General features: G+C 40.9%; 1 protein-coding gene across 1 annotated transcript in view; it reads right to left on the reverse strand.

The window, feature by feature from the left end:
* Positions 1 to 2,241: 2,241 nt before the first annotated feature.
* IP3K2 (Inositol 1,4,5-triphosphate kinase 2) overlaps positions 2,242 to 21,687 on the reverse strand; it is a 285,538-nt gene continuing 266,092 nt past the window's right edge. Inside the window, exons 3-8 of the mRNA XM_080282821.1 lie at positions 19,305 to 19,429; positions 17,129 to 17,278; positions 16,939 to 17,021; positions 11,990 to 12,158; positions 7,183 to 7,254; positions 2,242 to 3,079 (exon numbers count right to left, since the gene is read on the reverse strand). Coding sequence (XP_080138947.1) covers positions 2,654 to 3,079; positions 7,183 to 7,254; positions 11,990 to 12,158; positions 16,939 to 17,021; positions 17,129 to 17,278; positions 19,305 to 19,429 — 1,025 coding nt within the window. The 3' untranslated portion in view covers positions 2,242 to 2,653. The remainder of the gene's footprint in view (positions 3,080 to 7,182; positions 7,255 to 11,989; positions 12,159 to 16,938; positions 17,022 to 17,128; positions 17,279 to 19,304; positions 19,430 to 21,687) is intronic.

The raw sequence follows: 21,687 nt of genomic DNA on the forward strand, positions 1-21,687 counted from the left end.
ACAGAGGAAGTCAAAATGGAGAAAGCCCAAGGAATTGATGGCGTGTGTGGTGAAATGATGAAGCATGGGGGAGAGACAGTTGTAGAATGGATATGGAAGACTTGCAGATTAGCCTGGGTGGAAGGTAGAGTTCCGGAGGATTGGATGTCAGGCATAATTATTTCTCTGTACAAAGGAAACGGGGAAAAAGAAGTGTGTGGTAATCATGGAGTATTTGTCTTCTTAGTGTGAGACGAAAAGTTTACGGTAGGATACTTATTGACCGAGTTAGGGAAATAACAGAGGAATTAGTTGGAGAAGAACAGGGAGGTTTTAGGAAGGAAAGAGGTTGTGTAGATCAGAAATTCATTCTTAGGTCTTTAGCGGAAAAGTTTCTGGAGAAGGGAGAGAAGTTGTATGCGAAGAAGGGAGAGAAGTTGTATGCGACCTTCATGGATCTGGAGAAAGCATATGACAAGGTGGACAGACAAGGAATGTGAAAAGTCCATCCATCCATCCATCATCCAATTCTACGTTGCCCCATGAGAAGCGCAGAAGCCCAGGGCTAGGCAATTTGGTCCTGACATTTAAGATGAGAGTTTATTAAGGATATATGGAGTAAATGGGAAGTTGTTGAATGCCGTGAAAAGTATGTATGACAGTGCTAAGGCTGCACTGCGTGTGGATAGTAAATTGCGTGAATTTTTCTATTGGAATGTTGGATTACAACAGAGATGTCATATTTCCATGGCTGCTCAGTCTGTATTTGGATGGGGTTATAAAAGAGATACAAGGTAGGGCAGCAAATGTTGGAGTGACCCTAATGAGAGAGGGCAGTGTTTGGAAACTCCCTGAACTGTTGTTTGCAGATGATACTGTATTATTAAATGAAGACGAAGGGGAACTGCAAGATTTTGTGAATGAGTTTTGGAGTGTGTGTAAGAAATGGAATCTAAAGGTGAATGTAGGGAAGAGTAAAGTTATGGTCTTTGAGAGAAATGAGGTCACCGAATGTGGGGCTGGATGAGGAGGAAATGAAAAATGTGAGATGTTTAAGTACTTGGGTAGTGTGATGAGTAAGGATGGAAGTTTAAAGGGTGAAGTGCTTGAAAGGGTACAACAGGGATGAAAGGTGGCTGGTTCTTTGAAAGCAGTGATAAGGAACAGGGAAGTAAACATGGAAGTAAAAAAGTGAGTGCATGACAGTATTGTGATCCTAACTCTGACGTATGGAAGTGAAGCTCGGATCTTGTTGGAAGAACACAAATCAAGAGTGAGAGCAGTGGAAATGATATTATTTGAGAGGAGCATGTGCATTTACATGGAGAGACAGACTGACAAATGAGGAAGTGAAGAAGTGCTGTGGTGTAGATGTGGATGTGACAGAAAGCATAAGGAGAAATACACTGAGGTGGTTTGGCCATGTGGAGAGGATGGAGAGCGAGAGACTAATGAGGAGAGTGTATGTGAGCAAGGTGGAGGGGGGGGAAGGGAGGGGGAGGCCGAGGATGAGATGAAAGGATAGAGTGGGGAGGTATATGAGAGAGGGGGGTGTGAGCTGGAAGCAAGGCAGTGAAGTGGCCCTGGACAGGGTGAAGTGGAGGTGAATTGTTTGTGGCCACCCCTTACTGGATTGGGGCATCTGGCAATTGATAGATAGACAGAACTAGGAGCTTGAGTCTAGGCTACTGTTGTCTTACCGATTCATGTATTTAATTTTTCCTTTTTCAGATTTCTCATGTTTACTCAAAACAAATATATAACACAATATGTATCATGAATGCATAATTTTATCTGCATACAACAGGTAATACTTGGATTATTTTCACATTCCCATTAAAACTAATGATTAGAATAAGTAATAGAGTGGGTTAATTCATGTATGAGTTTTGGATTTAGGTTGTAGTAAATATGCTAATATGGTTGTACTGTAGCACAGATCTCTGTTAAACAAAAAACAGCATAACACAGTATATATTATAAATCTGCTAACCCTGATTACCCCATCTAATAACTACACAATACTTGTATATTCATAAGCAGTAGAACTAATGTAATGATTTTTCAACTTAAAATCCTTGAGCTGAATATGAGAAAACAACTTCAAAACATTAAATTAAACCAAAGATCAACATATGTTTTACTCAAATGAGAGGTGAACAATTCTAACAAACATCATGGCTCTGATTTAGCTGTTCAGTCCATAACGATAGGGAGTGAGGTAATTTGGTAGTAAAATGCTTCAGTTTACATATTCACACGCAATATATTGGTATACATGCAGTATACAGAATTTGTATATGTTGTACATAAATAAAATATCTTTTATACAAGGGAATAAAGATTAAAAAAAATCTAGACTGAATATTATAACTGCAATGTTTCATCTTTATGAAGTTTATTCCACGACCCAGTAAAGAAAATATTATTCTTTAAAGACTACTCAAAGTTACTTGGTCCCTACACATTATCACCGCGAAGCCCTGGAAGGCTTCTGTCAGCACCGAGTGTCTCATTAATGGCACACTAGTTATGAAGCACACTGAGCTGCAGATCTCCAAATTTAATTGTACTTTTCACTGTACAGAATTTTTATTTTTTTGTATTTTTTTACAAATTGTAATATTATTGAATAAGTATTTGTACATTTCCTATCTCTGAGAGCAGCACTGAGTTAGGATGGTGTGGTACTGATGCCCTGGGAGGCGTGACTAATGGTGGTGCCAGCCGAAGATGAGGCAGAGCTGCTGGGCGGAGGGTTGGAAGAAGAGGGTTCTGATGAGGGGGATGTGGCAGGTACTGATGGAGGGGAGGCAGTGGGAGCTGAGGTGGTGGAAACAGCAGACACTGGGGAGGAGGCAGTGGGAGATACAATGGGTGACGCCGCACCATTGGTAGCCAGTGTCTCCTCCAGAACTGAGAAGAGGTCTATGAGGTTTTCAAGGCCCAGCAGATAACCATCCTCATGTGTTCCCTCTGACCACGGACTTCGATGAGTTATGGATACATTCTCAGGTAGTGGGATAGTCTTTGCAAAGTCTATCATCCTAACTAAAGCTGAAGTATCATTGTGCACGAACAACAGGGAGCTGCCTATTAGCTGAAAAAAAAAAAAAGTAGAGTGCTGTTTAGGATTGGTAACAATACAGTACAACAAAAAGTAGTAACAAGACTAGAAAGCACCCAGAGAGTGCATACCTCTGCCAATGTCATTGCAGGATTCGGATCTGGATCTGTCCCAAAATTTAATAAATTCTTTCTTGGCGTATGGCCCACCCTTCCACAAAATTTCACTGAAGTTACCTGAGAACTACTGGAGATATTGTGTGGACAAACAAACAAAAAATTCCTGGATCCAGATGATGACCTGTAACACCACCAAAATCTAATGTATTGTTCCTTGGGCCATATCCTACCCCTTCAAAAAATTTCAACAAAATCCATTCATAACTTTTTGAGTAATCATGCTAACAGATAAACAAACAAACTTACACTGGCAAAAACATAATCTTGGCGGGGGTAATACTGTAATTCAAAAAAAAAAAAAAAAAAAAATGGGATACATGAGTTACATTTAAATGTACTGTACTAGAAAAACAGGACTAGTCATTTAAGTTTCTATTACCTGTGTGGTCAGGTCTTTCAAATACAGTACACTTTCAGTAATCCAACATATTTCAACCAAGCCCTATGCCTAATAATGTGAAATGCTGGATATTGCATAAAACCCTCCGGTGGCTCAATTTTCAATGTTGAGCCAGATACTGTATTGCGTTACTACCAGTCTCAACCCTCTATCCTAAAAACTTTCCCATGAGTAAATGATGAAAATTAAACATAAAATACAATAAAGCAATGAAACAATACTGTAATACAGCTTTGGCTGGCTACCATTCACGAGCAGGCTGATCCACCTCAACGCCGGATACTGCATAGAACCACCGGTTACATCCCGTTTCAGTGCCAGATATTGCATAATTTCACCAGCTACTCTTTTAATAGAGCTGAGCCAGCAGTGGCGAATATTGCGTTGGGCTGGCTATTGTGATGATGGATAATTGACAGTTTACTGTATAATAGACTTTAGCATATTAAATCTGGTTGCTTTTCTACTCTTGCTATTGCAGTGAAAACCTTACCAAGTATTTACGTATTTGTCCGTTAATTTGTACATTAAAAGGACATCAGATGCTCAAGCAGAAACTAGGAAAACTGGGGCAAACCCACAACATGAATGAAAACAAATCCCTTAAAAAAAATATTAGTGTCCAACAACAAAGCAATTCTCTTGATGACTCAGATTTTGGTTCAGAAGGGTTGATAGCTTGACTGTTGGTAACACAATACATGTATTCATGTTACTAAATGACTCCTTGAATGATAAAGACTACCATACCATTATTTAGCTACTACTTGACAGAGCTTCTTGCAAAAGGTGGTCTCAGCAAATATCTATCTATCTATTGCCAGACGCCTCAATCCCGCTTGGGGTGGCCACAAACAAATCGCCTCCAAGTCGCCCTGTCCCCCGCCATTTCACTCCCCTGCTCCCAACTCACACCCCCCTCTCTCATATACCTCTCCACCCCATCTCTCCATCTCATCCTCGGCCTCCCCCTCCCTCTTTCCCCCTCCACCTCACTCACATACACTCTCTTCGTCAGTCTTTCACCCTCCATCCTCTCCACATGGCCAAACCACCTCAGTGTGTTCCTCATAACGCTTCCTATCACATCCACATCAACATCACAACGCTCCTTTATATCCTCATTCGTCAGCCTGTCTCTCCATGTGACTCCACAGGCTCCTCTTAAATAACTCATTTCCACGGCTCTCACTCTTGACTTGTGTCCTTCCAACAACGTCCAAGCTTCACTTCCGTACGTTAGAGTTGGTATCACAATACTGTCATGTAGTAACTTTTTCACTTCCATGCTCACTTCCCTGTTTCTTATCACTGCTTTCAAAGAACCAACAACCTTTCTTCCCTGCTGTACCCTTTCAAGCACTTCACCCTCCAAACCTCCATCCTTACTCATCACACTACCCAAGTACTTAAACGTACTCACATTTTCCAATTCCTCACCATCCAACCTCGCTGTACATTCACTGACTTCATCTCTCTCAAAGACCATCACTTTACTCTTCCCTACATTCACCTTTAGATTCCGTTTCCTACACACTCTCTCAAACTCATCCACCAAGCCTTGCAGCTCTCCTTCGTCTTCACTCAACAACACGGTATCATCTGCAAACAACAGTACAGGGAGTTTCCAAACACTATCCTCTCTCACCAGGGCCACTCCAACATCCACTACCCTACCTTGTACCTCTTTTATTACCCCATCCATGTACAGACTGTTGGTAACACAATACATGTATTCATGTTACTAAATGACTCCTTGGATGATAAAGACTACCGTACCATTATTTAGCTACTACTTGACAGAGCTTCTTGCAAAAGGTGGTCTCAGCAAATATCTTTAGGCATATCTGTACTTACTCAGTGATTCTTTTTCCCTAGGCAAACAATGCTCCTGCATATGCTTCCCCAACCCCCCACAACCTTGTTTCTTGTACTTCTGTTTACCATACTTAATTATTATACCTGTACACCCTCCAAGCCTATCTTTCATTCTCCATATGATACAATTGGTATTTGTTCGTTTCCAATCAAACCATTCTCCAAATGCAACCTACAAGCCTGTTCATTTGTCTAGTTATCCAAGAACATCACTTATTAGGCATTTTAAAAGTAACTTGTTCCATAACAATTAATCTTGATTTGCGCCTTTCAAGCAAATTTTACTTCTTATGTTGGTGTCAGAATTATGCTCTGTCAACCTAAAACTGGCCTAAAACTGCCATCTCCATGCTGAATGTTGAGCTGAAACATAAAACAATGGAGCATGAATCAGGAAGAAGTGCTATGGAGAGGATGTAGCGCCAAATTCTGACTTGTTTTGACACTAAGCTATGTGAAATAAGATACAAGAATGAAAATCTCCACAACATGCAAGTCATCTAGCAATTCTTTTTCTCCCAAGTTAAAATTTCTTATTTCTGCTAATACTTTATGTAACTCTGTCACTACATTTTTTTGGCTGTATCATCTCCTTCAAAAACCAGTCCTTTAAACAGTACTATTAATTTTGTTCACTGAATTATCTACATGCCAGAATATTTAAAAATATTGTATTTGGTTTCATTATCTCATATTCATATAACACATTCTGTTTCCATGTCTCTTTCAAATAACATTTTGCTCTGATCTATATTCATTTTTCCATTTAATTACTTATATTACATACAGAATCATATTCTTTTACCACCAATGCAATTTCTACTCTTCAATATCAAAAGAAATAAATACAGGCAGATAATCTTCATTTCCTTTAGATAAATCTACAGTTTGGAGGTTGGCAGGACTAACCCTTTCCACATATAGCAACATGGCTGATTTTACAGCACTGGGGGTTAATTATTAGCTCAAAGGAGGTTCCTGGCTGTAGTGACAGATGGAAATGCCAAGTTCAGCTGGAGGAGCACTAAGAATGAAGCATACAGTAGAGCGAAATGTGGGTCATTGGTTAACATTTTGAGAAAGCATACAATGCTGATAATGACAATCACCGAGATGTTTGAGACAAGTCTTTAGGGAGTATACAGTACAGTAGTTACAATAATTCATCACTCTAAACGTAGTAATCATATGATAAGGTACAGGAATGGCTTATGCATAACAAACTGAGATGTAAGACAACTAAACACTGTGCTGAGACACAGAAATGAGCTAAACATACTATCCTCTTCAAGACACACACAGCATCACACAAATTGTCCAAATAATGTACAATACCTGTACATTATAATGTGTAACTGGTATAATTTTACAACAGATGTTCAGTAATCACCTTCACAGCATTCCATACCTAATTTTTGCTTGATTTGTAATTTACATGGCTCACTTTTTTTTACATACCTGGAAGTCAGTTATGATAGCTGGGCTACCTAACTTACTTCAGTTTTCATTTCACTGTAAAAAGCAACATGCTTCCAATCATTATGCAATTTATATTCAATGGAAATGCTGTTAAACTGATGTGTTGTCATCTTCAAAGTGATCTGTTTGCCAGCTTTCCTTGTTAAACATATGAACATATGGCACTTTATGTATTCCCTGTACTGTTATGAAATGCTCACCTCATGAGTTTTGAAAAAAGTAGATGCTTCCAACGTTACTTTTATAGATTTGAGCTGCTGGACATAGCGACTCTGAAACACATAAGGGAATGTAATGAAAGATAGCTTGTTAATATGTCTAACCTAGCTAAATGAATGACAGCTGTTAATGCATTCTAATCTACCGTACCTATTCATCATCATCATCTAATCTTGTGTTGCCCCTTGAGATGTGTAGGAGCCTAGGGCCAGGCAAGTTGGTCCTGACATTTAAGATGAAAGTGACCTGCCTCACACATCTCTTGAGTGGAATTATGTGAGCAATAAACCCCAACCACCCCTTGGATATTAACCTGCTCAGGCTCCATCCGATTGGAGAGTCTTAATAACCCACTAAACCACACGGGGCCATAATTTGGTTACATGCTTATCATCTAGTGTAGTAAATGGTTTCCTGGTGTAAAGGAAACCATTTGGCTAGTCACTCGGTGTAGAGTCACCTGGAGACAGAAGGAAAAGAATGAGGGAAAGAAAGACAGAATAGGAAGGACAGAAGGAAGGAAGGGAGGACAGGGCAGTCACCCGAGAGCAACACTACATCAAATGGGTGGATGGTGACTGCCCCCAATATATTTATGAAGCAGTTTAGCCAACAATGCCAACTGTATAGTACTGCTGAAATTTATTTTTCATATGCACGAAGATAAATGAAAACTCTGAAATGAAATACACAGTTTGCTAAACTAATATACGGCACATGAACTATACACAACTAATTACAGTACATGAAACATTGTTACTGTTAAGTTTCATAATTTCAATACAATGTTATCCATTCTCATTTAGCAAATGCTAACTCTGTACTAATTATTACCAATAATTTTTACATGAATACATCATTTTGCATCAAACATAAATTAATGTATTATCATCATTATCTGGACCTCCTTTCCCACCCTTGGGCAGGGTGAGGAGTAGCAACATCTGGACAGCCCAAGTTTGCCCAGTTCAACGGGCCACGCATCCTTTCACCCATCATTCAAGCCCTCAAAATCCTGGCTCCATCAGATAGCCCCCCCAAATTTCACCACTTTCTGTAGCTTCACATATACAGTTAATCCTCATAAATCGCGTGTTCATAAATCACGGATTCATAAATCACGGCTAAGTGGCTGTCAGACTGCCAGCACCCCTAAATCACTGTTAAGTCACGAAAATCGCGGACCTAGGCACCCAAGTGGGCCTTTTCCGAGGAGAATCGTAAACCACGGCATTCAAATTGACAATCGCGACCCAACAAGCAATCACCACGCATCCCTGATGGCAAGTGTGCATACTAATGCCGCCATGCTGTTGTTGTTCTTGTCCCGCCAGTCCGCACACTACAGACCGTCACCGTGGAGTATGAGAGTTACCTGCCTTTTTTGTGCAACTTCCCCCTGCCTCCTACCTGCCATGGCCCCTCCCGACCCCCCAATGAAGCACTCTAAGCAGTATGGCATCAAGAAGCTGCCGCAGTTGTTGCACAGTCAATGTTTGGAGCTCATTTGTCGTGCTGAGAGTGCTGAGAGGGGAGAGAAGTTTTCAAAGCTGGTGAATGAGTTTGGGAAGAACAAGTGCTGAGAGGTTCTAAGTTCTTCCCAACACCACCCCACTCCATTCACTTAAGCAATTTCGTCATAGGATTAAGGTGAGATCCCTTAATATGTGCACTGAATATTCCTAAATTTGTATGATTGTGTTTGATGGTGCCTAGATAGGTGTAGGTAGGGTGCTGTGGGGGCAAGTTGGCCAAAGTCCAGACCCAAATTAATTTTTCACATAAGAGTTATTATTCATAAATCACGGCAGTGGTCCAGACCCAAATTGCCACGATTTACGAGGACTGACTGTACCTATCTGATAGAGCCTATCCGAACATTGGTTACGTGCTTCTCCTCACAAAATTCATCTATCCAGCCCGGTCTCTTATCAGTCCCTTAGCCTCACCAGTTTCCATCAGATAGCCCCCCCAAAAAACTTCACCACTTTCTGTAGCTTCACATATACCTATCTGATAGAGCCTATCCAAACGTTGGTTACGTGCTTCTCCTCACAAAATTCATCTATCCAGCTCAATCTCTTGTCAGTCCCTTAGCCTCACCAGCTTCCACACCTTTCTTCCCCACACACCCATCCACCATATCTCTCCACCTTCTTCCTGAGCTACCTCACCTTCTCCCTTCTTCAAATTCGCTTAGATATACCGTTTTCACCACTCTATTGTCATCCATTCTCTCCACATGACCAAACCATCTCAGTACACTCTCTTCGATTCTGGTGTCCACAGACTTCCTCACTCGGCATCTTTCAAGTATCACATTATTCCTTATCCTATCCACTCTCAGTACTCCACAAACATTCCTCAGCAGTCCTGTATCCACTGCTCTTACTCTTGACTTTTCATTTTCATGCAACACCATAGTCTCACATTCGCATGTTAAAGTTGGCACTAACACTCCTTCATGTAAGCCTCGTGCAGCTGCAACACTAAAGTCTCTGTTTCTTATCAAGGCCTTCATAGCACCGGCTACTTTCCTTCCTTGTGTCACTCTATTTTCCACTTCTTTTGCACGTGTTCCACTCTTTTCTATCAATGTACCCACGTATTTGAACACTCTCACCAATTCCAGTCTCTCTCCATTCACTGTAACATCACACTGAGTGCCACCTTCTCTCTCATTAACCATCACTTGACCCTTTTCTAAATTTACTCTCAAGTCACAACACTCCCAGACATCTACAAAACTCTGCACTAGTCTACCATGCTCTTGTCTGGCATCTGGAAGTAGTACTGCATCATCAGCATACAACAAATTTGAGATATTCCATCCATCACCATTCATTACCAATGCCACCCCTCTCTCCATTACTCGTGTTTTTCCTTCTCACATCACCCCATCCATATATATATTGAACAACCATGTGGACATCACACAACCTTGCTGCATGCTTACACTGATTGTGAATCATTCACTTAGATGTACATTTACCCTTACACATGCCTCACTACCATCATAAAAACTCTTGACAGCACCTAGCAGCTTACCATCTACACCATACATGTGCAAAACCTTCCACAATCCATCTCTGTCTCCTTTGTTATATACTTTTTCCAGATCCATAAATGCCATAAACACCTTATAGTTCTTCTCACAAGCCTTCTCCACTATTTGCCTCACTGCAAATATTTGATCCACACATCCTCTCCCACTCCTAAAGTCACCCTATACGTCACTCACTATGACTTCTGATATCTCTCTTACTTTCTCTATAATAATTCTTCCATATACCTTCCCTAAAACATCAACAGACTTATGCCATGATAATTCTTGCACTCACTTTGCTCACCTTTATTTTTGTACAGGGGTACAAAAACTGCCTTTTTCCACTCTACTGGAACAGTTCCACTCATCCATGCCTTCTTACATATATCCAACAAGCACTTCATTCCACTCTCTCCACTACACTTAATCATCTCTGCATATGCCTCATCAACCCCAGCTGCTTTCCCATTTTTCAGCAACTTCACAGCATTCTTCACCTGAGCAACTGTCATGTTTCCTATCACTGCATTCCTTCTCTGTGCACCCCCAAAACCAATCTTGTTAACAGTCGCTTTGCTCTCTCCATTCCCATTCATCAGGTTTTCAAAATACCGGTATTCTTTCCATCTAGTTCTTACTTCATCCCCATGGGTTAGTAATCTACCACTTACATCTTTCACACTTCTTTCCCTTGCCACTTTTACATTTCCGCACCTCTTTGCAGAATAACTTCCTATTTTCAAAGTAATTTGCATTCATTTTTCTTCCTAGATCATCATTTACTTCCTCCTTTTTCTTCTTCACTAGTCTCTTTACATGCTTCTTGCTCTCAATATATTCAGTTCTTATTTCAACTGAACCCCTGTCCTGTTTCCACTCTGGCCACTTCTTCCTCTTTTCCTCCACTGCTCTCTTAACCTCTTCATTCCACCATGCCATGTCTTTCTTCTTTGTTGTTACTCTTGCCACACCACACACCACTTTAGCATTCCTAACTAAGCAGTCAATATATGTAATCCACAGGCTGTCCAGATCCATTTCATTCCAATTAATGTATAACCCATTAAATGATAAACACACATGGTCCAAAATCATCAGTCTTGCACAATTAAGGATATATGCAGTGGTCATGAGGTCAGAGAAAAGGTCTAATATTTGAAAAGATATTCTTTCCTCTTCCTTCTGCCTGTGGGTGACTTTACATTGAGTGACAAGCCGGGTGGTAACCATATAACCAAATTTTGGCTCCTGGTGGTTTAGTGGGTAATTATTGTGCTCCAATCGGATTGAGCCGGTGAAGGTTTATATCCAAGGAATGGTTGGGGTTTATTGCTCACGTAATGCCACTCAGCGATGAGTGAGGTTGGTCACTCTCATCTTAAATGTCAGGACCAACTGCCTAGCCCCAGGCTCCTACACTCCTCATGGGGCAACGTAGGATTGGATAATGGATGGATGGATGGATGTGAGTATGATCGCACTCTGAGGCAGGAAACACTTTGGTGATTCAAATTTAATTAAAACTGACCTTACTGATCTTCCACAAGACCTACTGACATGATATAAATACATCCTTGCTAAGACCATCATATCAATCTTGGATGAGACTGCCATAGTGTATACAGAATATGGATGTGGGTATTACTGCAAAAGTAGTGACATGTGAAGTGGTGTAGAACAGGATGTCAAGCTATTATACTCAAAGTCAGATACAAAAACAAATGAAAATATTGACAACTTACAACAGCATGAGAGTAGCCCTGGAGAAAGCTACTGAGACAAGCTAGGACTTGTTCTCTTGTACGGGTAGTTTTAAAGTCTTTGCTTGAAGTTCCGTCACCTCTCCTCACACCTTCTATTCTGAAACCCTGAGTGGCTGTGGAGGAGATAGTTTCTCGCCACACCATATACCTGTAATTGACACATGTATGTATTAAATGTGTCATGGTTTCCTAAATATATACGGCACAGTATCATTGAGAGGAATGAAGTCACAGAGTGTGCAGTGAGATTGGATGGTGAGGATATGGAGAATGTGAGTGCATTCAAGTACTTGGGTAGTGTGATGAGTAAGGATGGAACTTTGGGGGATGAAGTACGTGAAAGGGTACAGCAGGGAAGAAAGGTTGTTGGTACACTGAAAGCAGTGATGAGAAATAGGGAGGTGAGTATGGAAGTTAAGAAGTCACTGCATGATGGTATTGTGATCCCTACCCTGACGTATGGAAGCGAGGCGTGGACCTTGCAAGAGGGCAACAAGTCAAGAGTGAGAGCAGTGGAAATGAGTTACTTGAGAGGAGCATGTGGAGTGACGTGAAGGGACAGGTTGACAAATGAAGAAGTGAAGGAACGTTGTGGGGTAGATGTGGATGTGGTTGAAAAGATTAGGAGAAATACACTGAGGTGGTTTGGACATGTGGAGAGAATGGAGAATGAAAGACTGACTAAGAGGGTGTATGTAGGTGAGGTGGAGGGAGGGAGAGGGAGGGGCAGACCGAGGATGAGGTGGAGGGATGGAGTTGAGAGGTATATGAGGGAGGGGGGGGTGAGTTGGGGGGAGGGGAGTCAAATGGTGGGTGACAGAGTGACGTGGAGGCGTTTTGTCTGCGGCCACCCTTTGCGGGATTAGGGAGTCGGGCTATAGATAGATAGATAGATAGTATCATTAAAAATGGTTGTAGGGTTTTAACATAATGGTTTCTTCAGTCTTGTAAATCTTCCTTTTCCTCCTCATCACCATCATTATCAGTGGTGGGCTGAGGGGTGGACAAACTAAGCAACTGCCCAGGGCCCCCAAATCTGGCTAATACTGTATCATACAAATGTAATAATGAAAGATATTTTAACATGATTTTAACATTTCTTCTTTCACTTGACATCTCAGTTAAGTAAAAATATTTTAGAACCTGAGCTATTCTGTAGAAAAGCTACTGGTATTTTAATGTCTGGATAAGAAAATCACATGTTATGCTGGAGGATTCCATGTGACTCTCTTGTCCAGGGCTCTCCAAAATATAAGGACATTGCTGGTCGTCACCATCATTATCACCTTGTTGGCAGTTAAGGAGGGGGGGGGGGTCAAGAAAACATGGAAAGACAAGGTATGACAAAGAACTATCACCAGCATGCCCAGTGACATGGGCCAGACACTAATTTTAACAAACAGTATGGGCAAGTCCCATTACACTAGCACCCGCTATATGAGAAGCTGATGATATGAGAATGGGCAATTTAGACCCAAATTTGGTGATGTGAGCATGAGAATCTGATATTGCAAGAAAATTATTTGAAGCAAGAGGAAAACTCCCATATTTTTCCGTACTTCACTATGCAAGTTTTCGTTATCTGAGCAGTCTTCCATTAACATATTCCACTCACATAACTGGACCTGCCCATACTGTACTTCACTTGAAAGACAGATGATTATGAGCTACGAGTAAGGAAACTAAAGTAGGATTCACACAGATGATGCTGAGCAAAAGAATGCTTTTACTGGCTCTCCTCTAACACCTCAGTGCTGTGAGGTGTCAACCACATGAGGCCATTGTCAAGCTTTATGATGATGTCTGATTTGAGGTATTATATCACCAGTAATTAATATCACACACTGGATTCTTGACAATCATCTTAACTGCTTCTGAAAAATGTACATAAACAGGCACATGCTGTTACCTGTCATTTACGTATTAGTAATGGGTCAGGAATCTTGACATACAGTATAATCTGACAGTAATCAAACTCTGATTGTTCTATTAAAATATGGTTCAGTACAGTATCAGTATATACCATAAATTGTAGCTTAGTTAACAAAGTACAGTTTCCTTCCAAGTTATCTTCTGACATGGACACTGTTACACTATCATGTAAGCTGAGTATCCAATAAGTACATAAAACCCCCAAATAACAATACATTTGGTGAACTTTTTCATTTGAAGCTGAACCATAAGGCCTATAATAACTAATGTATACAAAATTAGTTTTCCAAGGTATTCTTCCATGGCACTACAAATACAAACAACTCAAAACAAATAATATCCTGGAGTGTCTATCTATCTATCTATAGCCCGACGCCCTAATCCCGCAAAGGGTGGCCGCAGACAAAACGCCTCCAAGTCACTCTGTCACTCACCATTTGACTCCCCTCCCTCCAACTCACCCCCCCCTCCCTCATATACCTCTCAACTCCATCCCTCCACCTCATCCTCGGTCTACCCCTCCCTCTCCCTCCCTCCACCTCACCTACATACACCCTCTTAGTCAGTCTTTCATTCTCCATTCTCTCCACATGTCCAAACCACCTCAGTGTATTTCTCCTAATCTTTTCAACCACATCCACATCTACCCCACAACGTTCCTTCACTTCTTCATTCGTCAACCTGTCCCTCCACGTCACTCCACATGCTCCTCTCAAGTAACTCATTTCCACTGCTCTCACTCTTGACTTGTTGCCCTCTTGCAAGGTCCACGCCTCGCTTCCATACGTCAGGGTAGGGATCACAATACTATCATGCAGTGACTTCTTAACTTCCATACTCACCTCCCTATTTCTCATCACTGCTTTCAGTGTACCAACAACCTTTCTTCCCTGCTGTACCCTTTCACGTACTTCATCCCCCAAAGTTCCATCCTTACTCATCACACTACCCAAGTACTTGAATGCACTCACATTCTCCATATCCTCACCATCCAACCTCACTGCACACTCTGTGACTTCATTCCTCTCAAACACCATAACTTTACTTTTGTTTACATTAACTTTCAGCTTCCTCCTCCTACACACTGTCCCAAATTCATTCACCAAACCTTGCAACTCCCATTCATCTTCACTCAACAATACTGTATCATCAGCAAACAGCAACACCGGAAGCTTCCAAATCTCACCCTCATTCATTAGGGCAACCCCCACATCCACTGCCCTACCTTGCACCTCCTTTACAACCCCATCCATATATATATTAAACAGCCATGGAGACATCACACACCCCTGTTTCAGTCCCACATTGAGATCAAAGAACTCACTCAGCTCACCATCCACTCGCACCGTAGCCCTAGCTCCCTCGTACATACTCTTCACAGCATTCAACAATTTCCCCTCCACTCCATATATTCTTAATACCTTCCACATACCTTGCCTATCTATTCTGTCATAAGTTTTCTCCAAGTCCATGAAGGCAGCATACACTTTCCTTCCCTTCTCTAGATACTTCTCCACTAAACATCTTAGAACAAATATCTGATCTACACACCCTTTTCCCTTCCTAAATCCCCCTTGTTCTTCTCCAACTAGCTCCTCTGTCATATGCCTAACCCTATCAATGAGTATTCTACCATATATTTTACCAGTCACACTAAGAAGGCAAATACCCCTATGGTTACCACATACTTCTCTCTCCCCTTTTCCTTTGTACAGAGGAACAATTATACCTGATTTCCAGTCCTCTGGAACCCTTCCCTCTTCCCAAGCCAATCTACACAACTTCCATATCCACTCCACAACAATCTCACCCCCATACCTAAGCATTTCACCACACACTCCATCAATTCCTGGGGCCTTTCCCAGCTTAATCTTCTTCATCGCTTCCACTACTTCCGACCTACTGATCTCTTCCTCCCTCCTCTCATCTCTTCTTCTCCCAGCCATTCCCCAACCACTTATACTCACACTGCTCTCACTCTCTACATTCAACAAATCCTCAAAGTGCTCCTTCCATCTCCTCAATTTCTCTCTCTTCTCCACCAACAATCTATTATTCCTATCTTTCACTCCCCTACTATTTCCCCTTTCACACTGCCTTACTTTCTTTACCTCCTTCCAAAACAATTTCTTACTCTCCCTCCATTTCACACTCAGATTCCTCCCAAACTCTTCATCCACTTTCTTCTTACTCTCCTTCACCAGTCTCTTAACCTCCCTTCTCCTGCTCACATATACCTCTCTCTTCTCTCTCTCATCTTCTCCCCTACCTCTACTCGCCAACCATTCACCATATGCCTTCTTCTTTTGTTCGACAGCTTGTTTCACCTCATCATTCCACCATGCTGTCCCTTGCACACCCTTGCATCTCCTCCTCACTCCACAAACTGCCTCACACGCTGCGCTTATCTCTTCCGTGAATATCTTACATACGTCTTCCACCCCTTCCATCTACTCTAGCTCATACCTTCCCAATCTTTCTTCCACTATGCTCTTATACTCTGTCCTTTTCTCACTATCTTGCAATTTCTCCACTCTTCTCACAGGAGCTGCTTCCTCCTGTCTTCCCCTTCGTCTCCTCAACCACTTTCTTTGCAGCTCTACCTTGGCCATCACTAAGTGATGGTCCGAGACTCCATTCCCCCGCCCTCTCCACACCCTTGCATCCAACACTTGTCTTCTCATTCGCTCATCCACACACACATAGTCTATCATTGCCTTTCGTTCAACAAGTTCACCATCCATCCTCCTCATTACTCTCCATGTATACCGGTGGATCATCTTATGGCGAAAGTAGGTGTTGGCTATTGCCAACCCCTTACCAGTACAGATGTCCACCAAAGCACTACCATTTCCATCTACTTCAGCTGGCACACCCCACTGACCAACCACTGATTTAAGATTAACTAAAGAGGAGTACTGCATTAACCTTTGTGTCAAATTTCCTGGCAACTTTCAAAGATTCTGCAAAAGAGTAAAGAAGATATGACTGCCTACCTTGGTTTCGTTACTGCCTTGGCTCTATGCTCAGCTTCAGTTGGCGCCTTAGAGTCAATCTGTATCATCTTCTCATACATGTCCTGTGGGAGATGGGACATCATTCATCAGCAGGACTAGGGCACCCTAACATTGCACCTTTCTCTACTTCATTATAAGTTACTTGTTACCAAGATAACAAATGACTTGCCTTTCTTAGCTTGGGCTTCTCTCTCGCTTTGGCTAACTCATCCTCCAGGTAGGTGCGGACTCCCATCTTGATATCCATGACACAAGGAAGCTCAAAGTTACTGAGGAGGTCCTCCAGCTGCAGGTACTTCTCTCCATCTGCACCTTCCACCTGCAACACTACATAATCAACCATTTCTTCTTAACTATGTGTTTGAATCTTTGACACAGACAGACAGCCCTGAGGATTTTAATATTGTTAAAACTGTCTTCACTGCTCTTGTACGAGAAACACCGACATGTCATTGAAATACCCCAGCTAATACCATCATACCAGTATGACTGGACCGACAAATCTCAGCACACATGTTTCTGTACTAGTGTCCAAATGATGATATGTGAGGGTGTGTGGCATCATTTGTTAAACAGAAGTCTGTTAATTTTCACCCGATGAAAAAAGGAGGCTATTCCCACAATTTGAATTCTATGTGGTGGTTGCACAAAATTTCATTTAGTTATGACACAGGAATGAGTCTCCTTGGTTACTGTCAACTCCAGGTTCAATCTGGCTACACTTGGCTATCAAATGAAATGAAAGAGGTTAGGGATCTTTTTAAGGTTAGAATCAATGTGCATGGAAGGACTGCTTGAACCCCAGAATGAACCAGCAAATCAATTCTCAGAGTCAAATACTTCTTTGGTAAATTGTTTGAGAATTAATTAGTAAAACCTTCAGTTAATCGCACTTTCCAGTTGAAAGATTGTCATATAAAAGAGACACTACTGTACTTCTATTTTCCTTGTGAATGTAACAGCTTGAGAAGTTAAAACAAAACAACACAAAGGTGGTGAGAATAAAATGATACCGTACATGAACAACCCATGCTAACCGCAATACTTACAACCTATATGCCTAAGTGATAAGATACAGCTGGTAACCAGACAAGTTCCCAGTAAATGTGAGCTAAGATTTCCCAATATCTTATAATCAAACAATTACAAGCATGAAGTGGTACCACACACAACAGTCTAGTCTCCAATCCCTAATCACTGAAACTCAGACATTTCTTTGAGTTCTTTCCCTATTGCTTGTTAAGTCCTACTACTGCTGTCATTACTGTAACTCAATGTCTGGATATGTATTGGTATACTGAAAAAACTGAAAGACAATGGAAAGTTTAATTCTAGAGTTGTTAAGATATACTAAGTCATGCTACAGTTATCAAAGGCTGCAAAAGAATGTACAACAAATAACAAACGCTGAGAGAATACAAGAATGGAAGAAGTTTATCTACTTCATTCAGAGCACATACGTTCATTAACATTATTCAATTTAGGATGCTCTTTCCAAACATCAGAGGTTAGAGTATTCATTAACTCCTTCACTACCAGAGGTCTTCCTATGATAAATAAGAATGTCTGGGGGGAGCAAACAGATAAATAAATAAACAAACAAAATGCATCATCACTCTAAGTTAAAGGGCTAATACTATCTTTTGATAATCTGAGACACAATGTCCACAATTAAAGGTACACTAATACTGTACCTTGGTGGCTTGACCTCATCACTACAGTGACATCTTATTCAGTTTAGTCTGACTACTACCAGATAATCTGATTTAACTTAGGAAGGATCTCTAAATAAAGCACGTATAAAATATTGTACGGTATGTCATCAGACTGAAGGGGGTTATATTATCTCTATATTTTGAGAGATAGTATCCAACTATTCTAAACTGAGCAAAAACATTAGGAAACAGTGAGAGCAACATAAAGTTATGCCTTTATATTATGATCACAAATGAAAATATACTGATATTGTACTAGTTCTATGCACCTGTACAGAAGCTTTTTCTCTTCTCATCTCTTGCTTTATTCTTTGTGACTCCATCAGAAATATAGGGGCACAGAGCTTTGTCTCTAAATCCAGCATAGGGAGGAGTTTAGCCACTCTCTCCAGCAGACATTAAAGGTAAGAATGACTACAGTATAAGAGTTTTTTCCCCCTGATGGCAATATGAATGACTACAGTGCTGTAGATCTTTGCTCCTGATGCCATTATGGTTGCAATAAACCTCAACTAACCCTCATGTTTAAACACTTAAATGCCACATTTGAAGCCCTTCAACATATTTGACCACCAAGTGTCCAAGTGTTGATTATATGGATACAAAATATATTGAACTGTAATGGCTCACCACGCCAGTGTAGCGGGGAACGTATGGCCTCAGGATGTCCACCATGATGGCATCCAGAGCCTTCTCTTCAGCGGGACAGAGCTTCTTTAAGATGGTGCCCTGCTTGTAGCCTGCACGGAAATTGCCTGCAAATCAAGTCTCAGCATCACATAAAGCAATCAAGACAGATGAATTACACCCAATCTATTTTTGGCCAGATCCCTTAATTCAGGAAGAGGTGGCTACAAATGAATCACCTCCATGTTACCCTGTCCTTCACCATCAGGCTGCCCTCAGTTCCCTTAATTGAGGAAGAGGTGGCTACAAATGAATCACTTCCATGTTACCCTGCCCTTCACCATCAGGCTGCCCTCTCCGGCTCACACAACCATTACTCACATACCTCTCCACTCTATATTGAAACTCTGCTAATTGTGGGGACAGAACTTAAACAGGTATGACACATACATGAACTGCAGCTGATGAGTCTCACCATTCCTCATTTCCACATATATCCCCATTCTCCAATGTCCTCACCCTTCATCTTCCCCCACCCAAGTTCCCCCAAACTCCAATCTCTTCCAACTTCAGCTTCTTTAGCTTAGTTTTCCTAAACACCCAGTACCATCTATGCACTACCACCCCAAATTCCCTAAAACCACAGAACCTCCCCGACCATCAATCTTTTCCATTCCCAATTTCCCAAACTTCAATTTTCTCCAATCTAAAATTTTACCTACATTCTATTTCCCCAACCCACTGACACTCCCAAACTCTCCAATTTCCCCCATTTCCCTAACTTTTCCAATTTCTCAAACCCCCTCCAAATTGCCCAACTTTTCCAAATCCCTCCAGTTTTCGAACACCTTCATATTCCCTACTCCCTCCAATTTTCTCAACCCCTCCAGTTTCCCCAAGATCCCTTAAATTTCCCCAACTCCTCCCATTTACCAAATCTCTTCAAAATCTTCAGTCTCATCAATCTCCTCCACTTTCAGTTTCCTCAACCTCTTCAATTTTTTTTTTTTTTAGCTAAATAGCTTTGATACTGTCAGTTTTATCATCCATCCCTTCAAAATTCCTTTCGATATTTCATTTGATTTTGACCTATAACCCCTTCATTACAACATATCTAACCTAAGCTGTGTAAAATCATTTGGCATTAGTATAAATGAAATAAAATATCACAATGAATGAGTTAATGAAGACTTTCCATAATCTCTTTGCTATAAAATGTCTCTCTCAAGACCATACAGTACTGCAGATCCTATAGGATCTGTAATCTCCATGAAACTGGAAAAAACTGTCTGGCAAAAGAATAAAATCAGGTTTTAAAAAAGTCTCATCATACTAAAGAGATAAAGTGAGTTGGGAGTGAGGAATAGCAGAGGATGACAAGCCTGGCCAAATAAAGAGAAAAAGTGAGTAGGGATGGTTTTCTCAAGATGTTAACCAGCCATTCACTCTTAGAAATCTTAGATGGGCTTTGGACTTTTCTAGCACTTAACCCCTTAAGTAAATTAACATCCATCTGTTTCACTCTGACCTGTTTCTTACACACAATGTGCCTGGGCATCTCCAAATGAATGATTTTGATTCTGGCTCTCTTTTGTTAAATTTTCCTAGAAAGTTTTTTTTTTTTTTAATTATTCAAGCATTTCGTTATTGTTTCTTTGAATTAAAATTAAAATCTACACGGTATATATTTTTTGTTACTGCTAGACGATTTTATTGCAAATGGGGAAGATGTCTTATACCAAAAGTCTCGTGTTAAATAAAATCAGTTAAATATATGAAAAAAAAAGAAGTATTGTAATTCGATTCATGGATTTATGTACTCTATTCTTTGTATTGCTTGATTTATCCAGATTAAACCATTTAGTACGGTACTACTATTTCTAATTTATTCATTCATGTTAAAGAGGGCCCCTCTCAAAGTGAATGAGTTAAACTGCTGACTGTATGGTTTCTAGATCAATCCAGGGCAGGGATAAGACAACTGACATGTCATAAGAACACCCCTACTACTAACATTTCACTTGTTCTGAAAAAGGGAGCCATAGCATATTTCAGCACAGATGGTACAGCATCAGCAGCCATGAGGTAACAAGCGAAGGTGTGCGGAAGACTGCTGGGCCTCTGGAAAATGACTTTCTAATATCTCCTTAAAGTCACATAATCATCATCATCATTGTAGTAGTAGTAGTAGTAGCAGTAGTAGTAGTAGTAGTAGTGGTAGTAGTAGTAGTAGTAGTAGTACTGTACTGGTGGTGGTGATGGTAGTACTGTACTAGTGGTGGAGATAGTGATGGTGGTAGTTGTAGTAGTAGTAGTAGTAGTCGTTGTGGTGGTGGTGGTGGTGGTGGTAGAAGTCATAGTCGTAGTAGTAGTAGTAGTTGCAGTA

The sequence above is a fragment of the Coenobita brevimanus genome, chromosome 94, assembly GCF_032717465.1.
Source record: "Coenobita brevimanus isolate Jiangsu-jjx chromosome 94, ASM3271746v2, whole genome shotgun sequence".
In the NCBI taxonomy this organism is placed as follows: domain Eukaryota; kingdom Metazoa; phylum Arthropoda; class Malacostraca; order Decapoda; family Coenobitidae; genus Coenobita; species Coenobita brevimanus.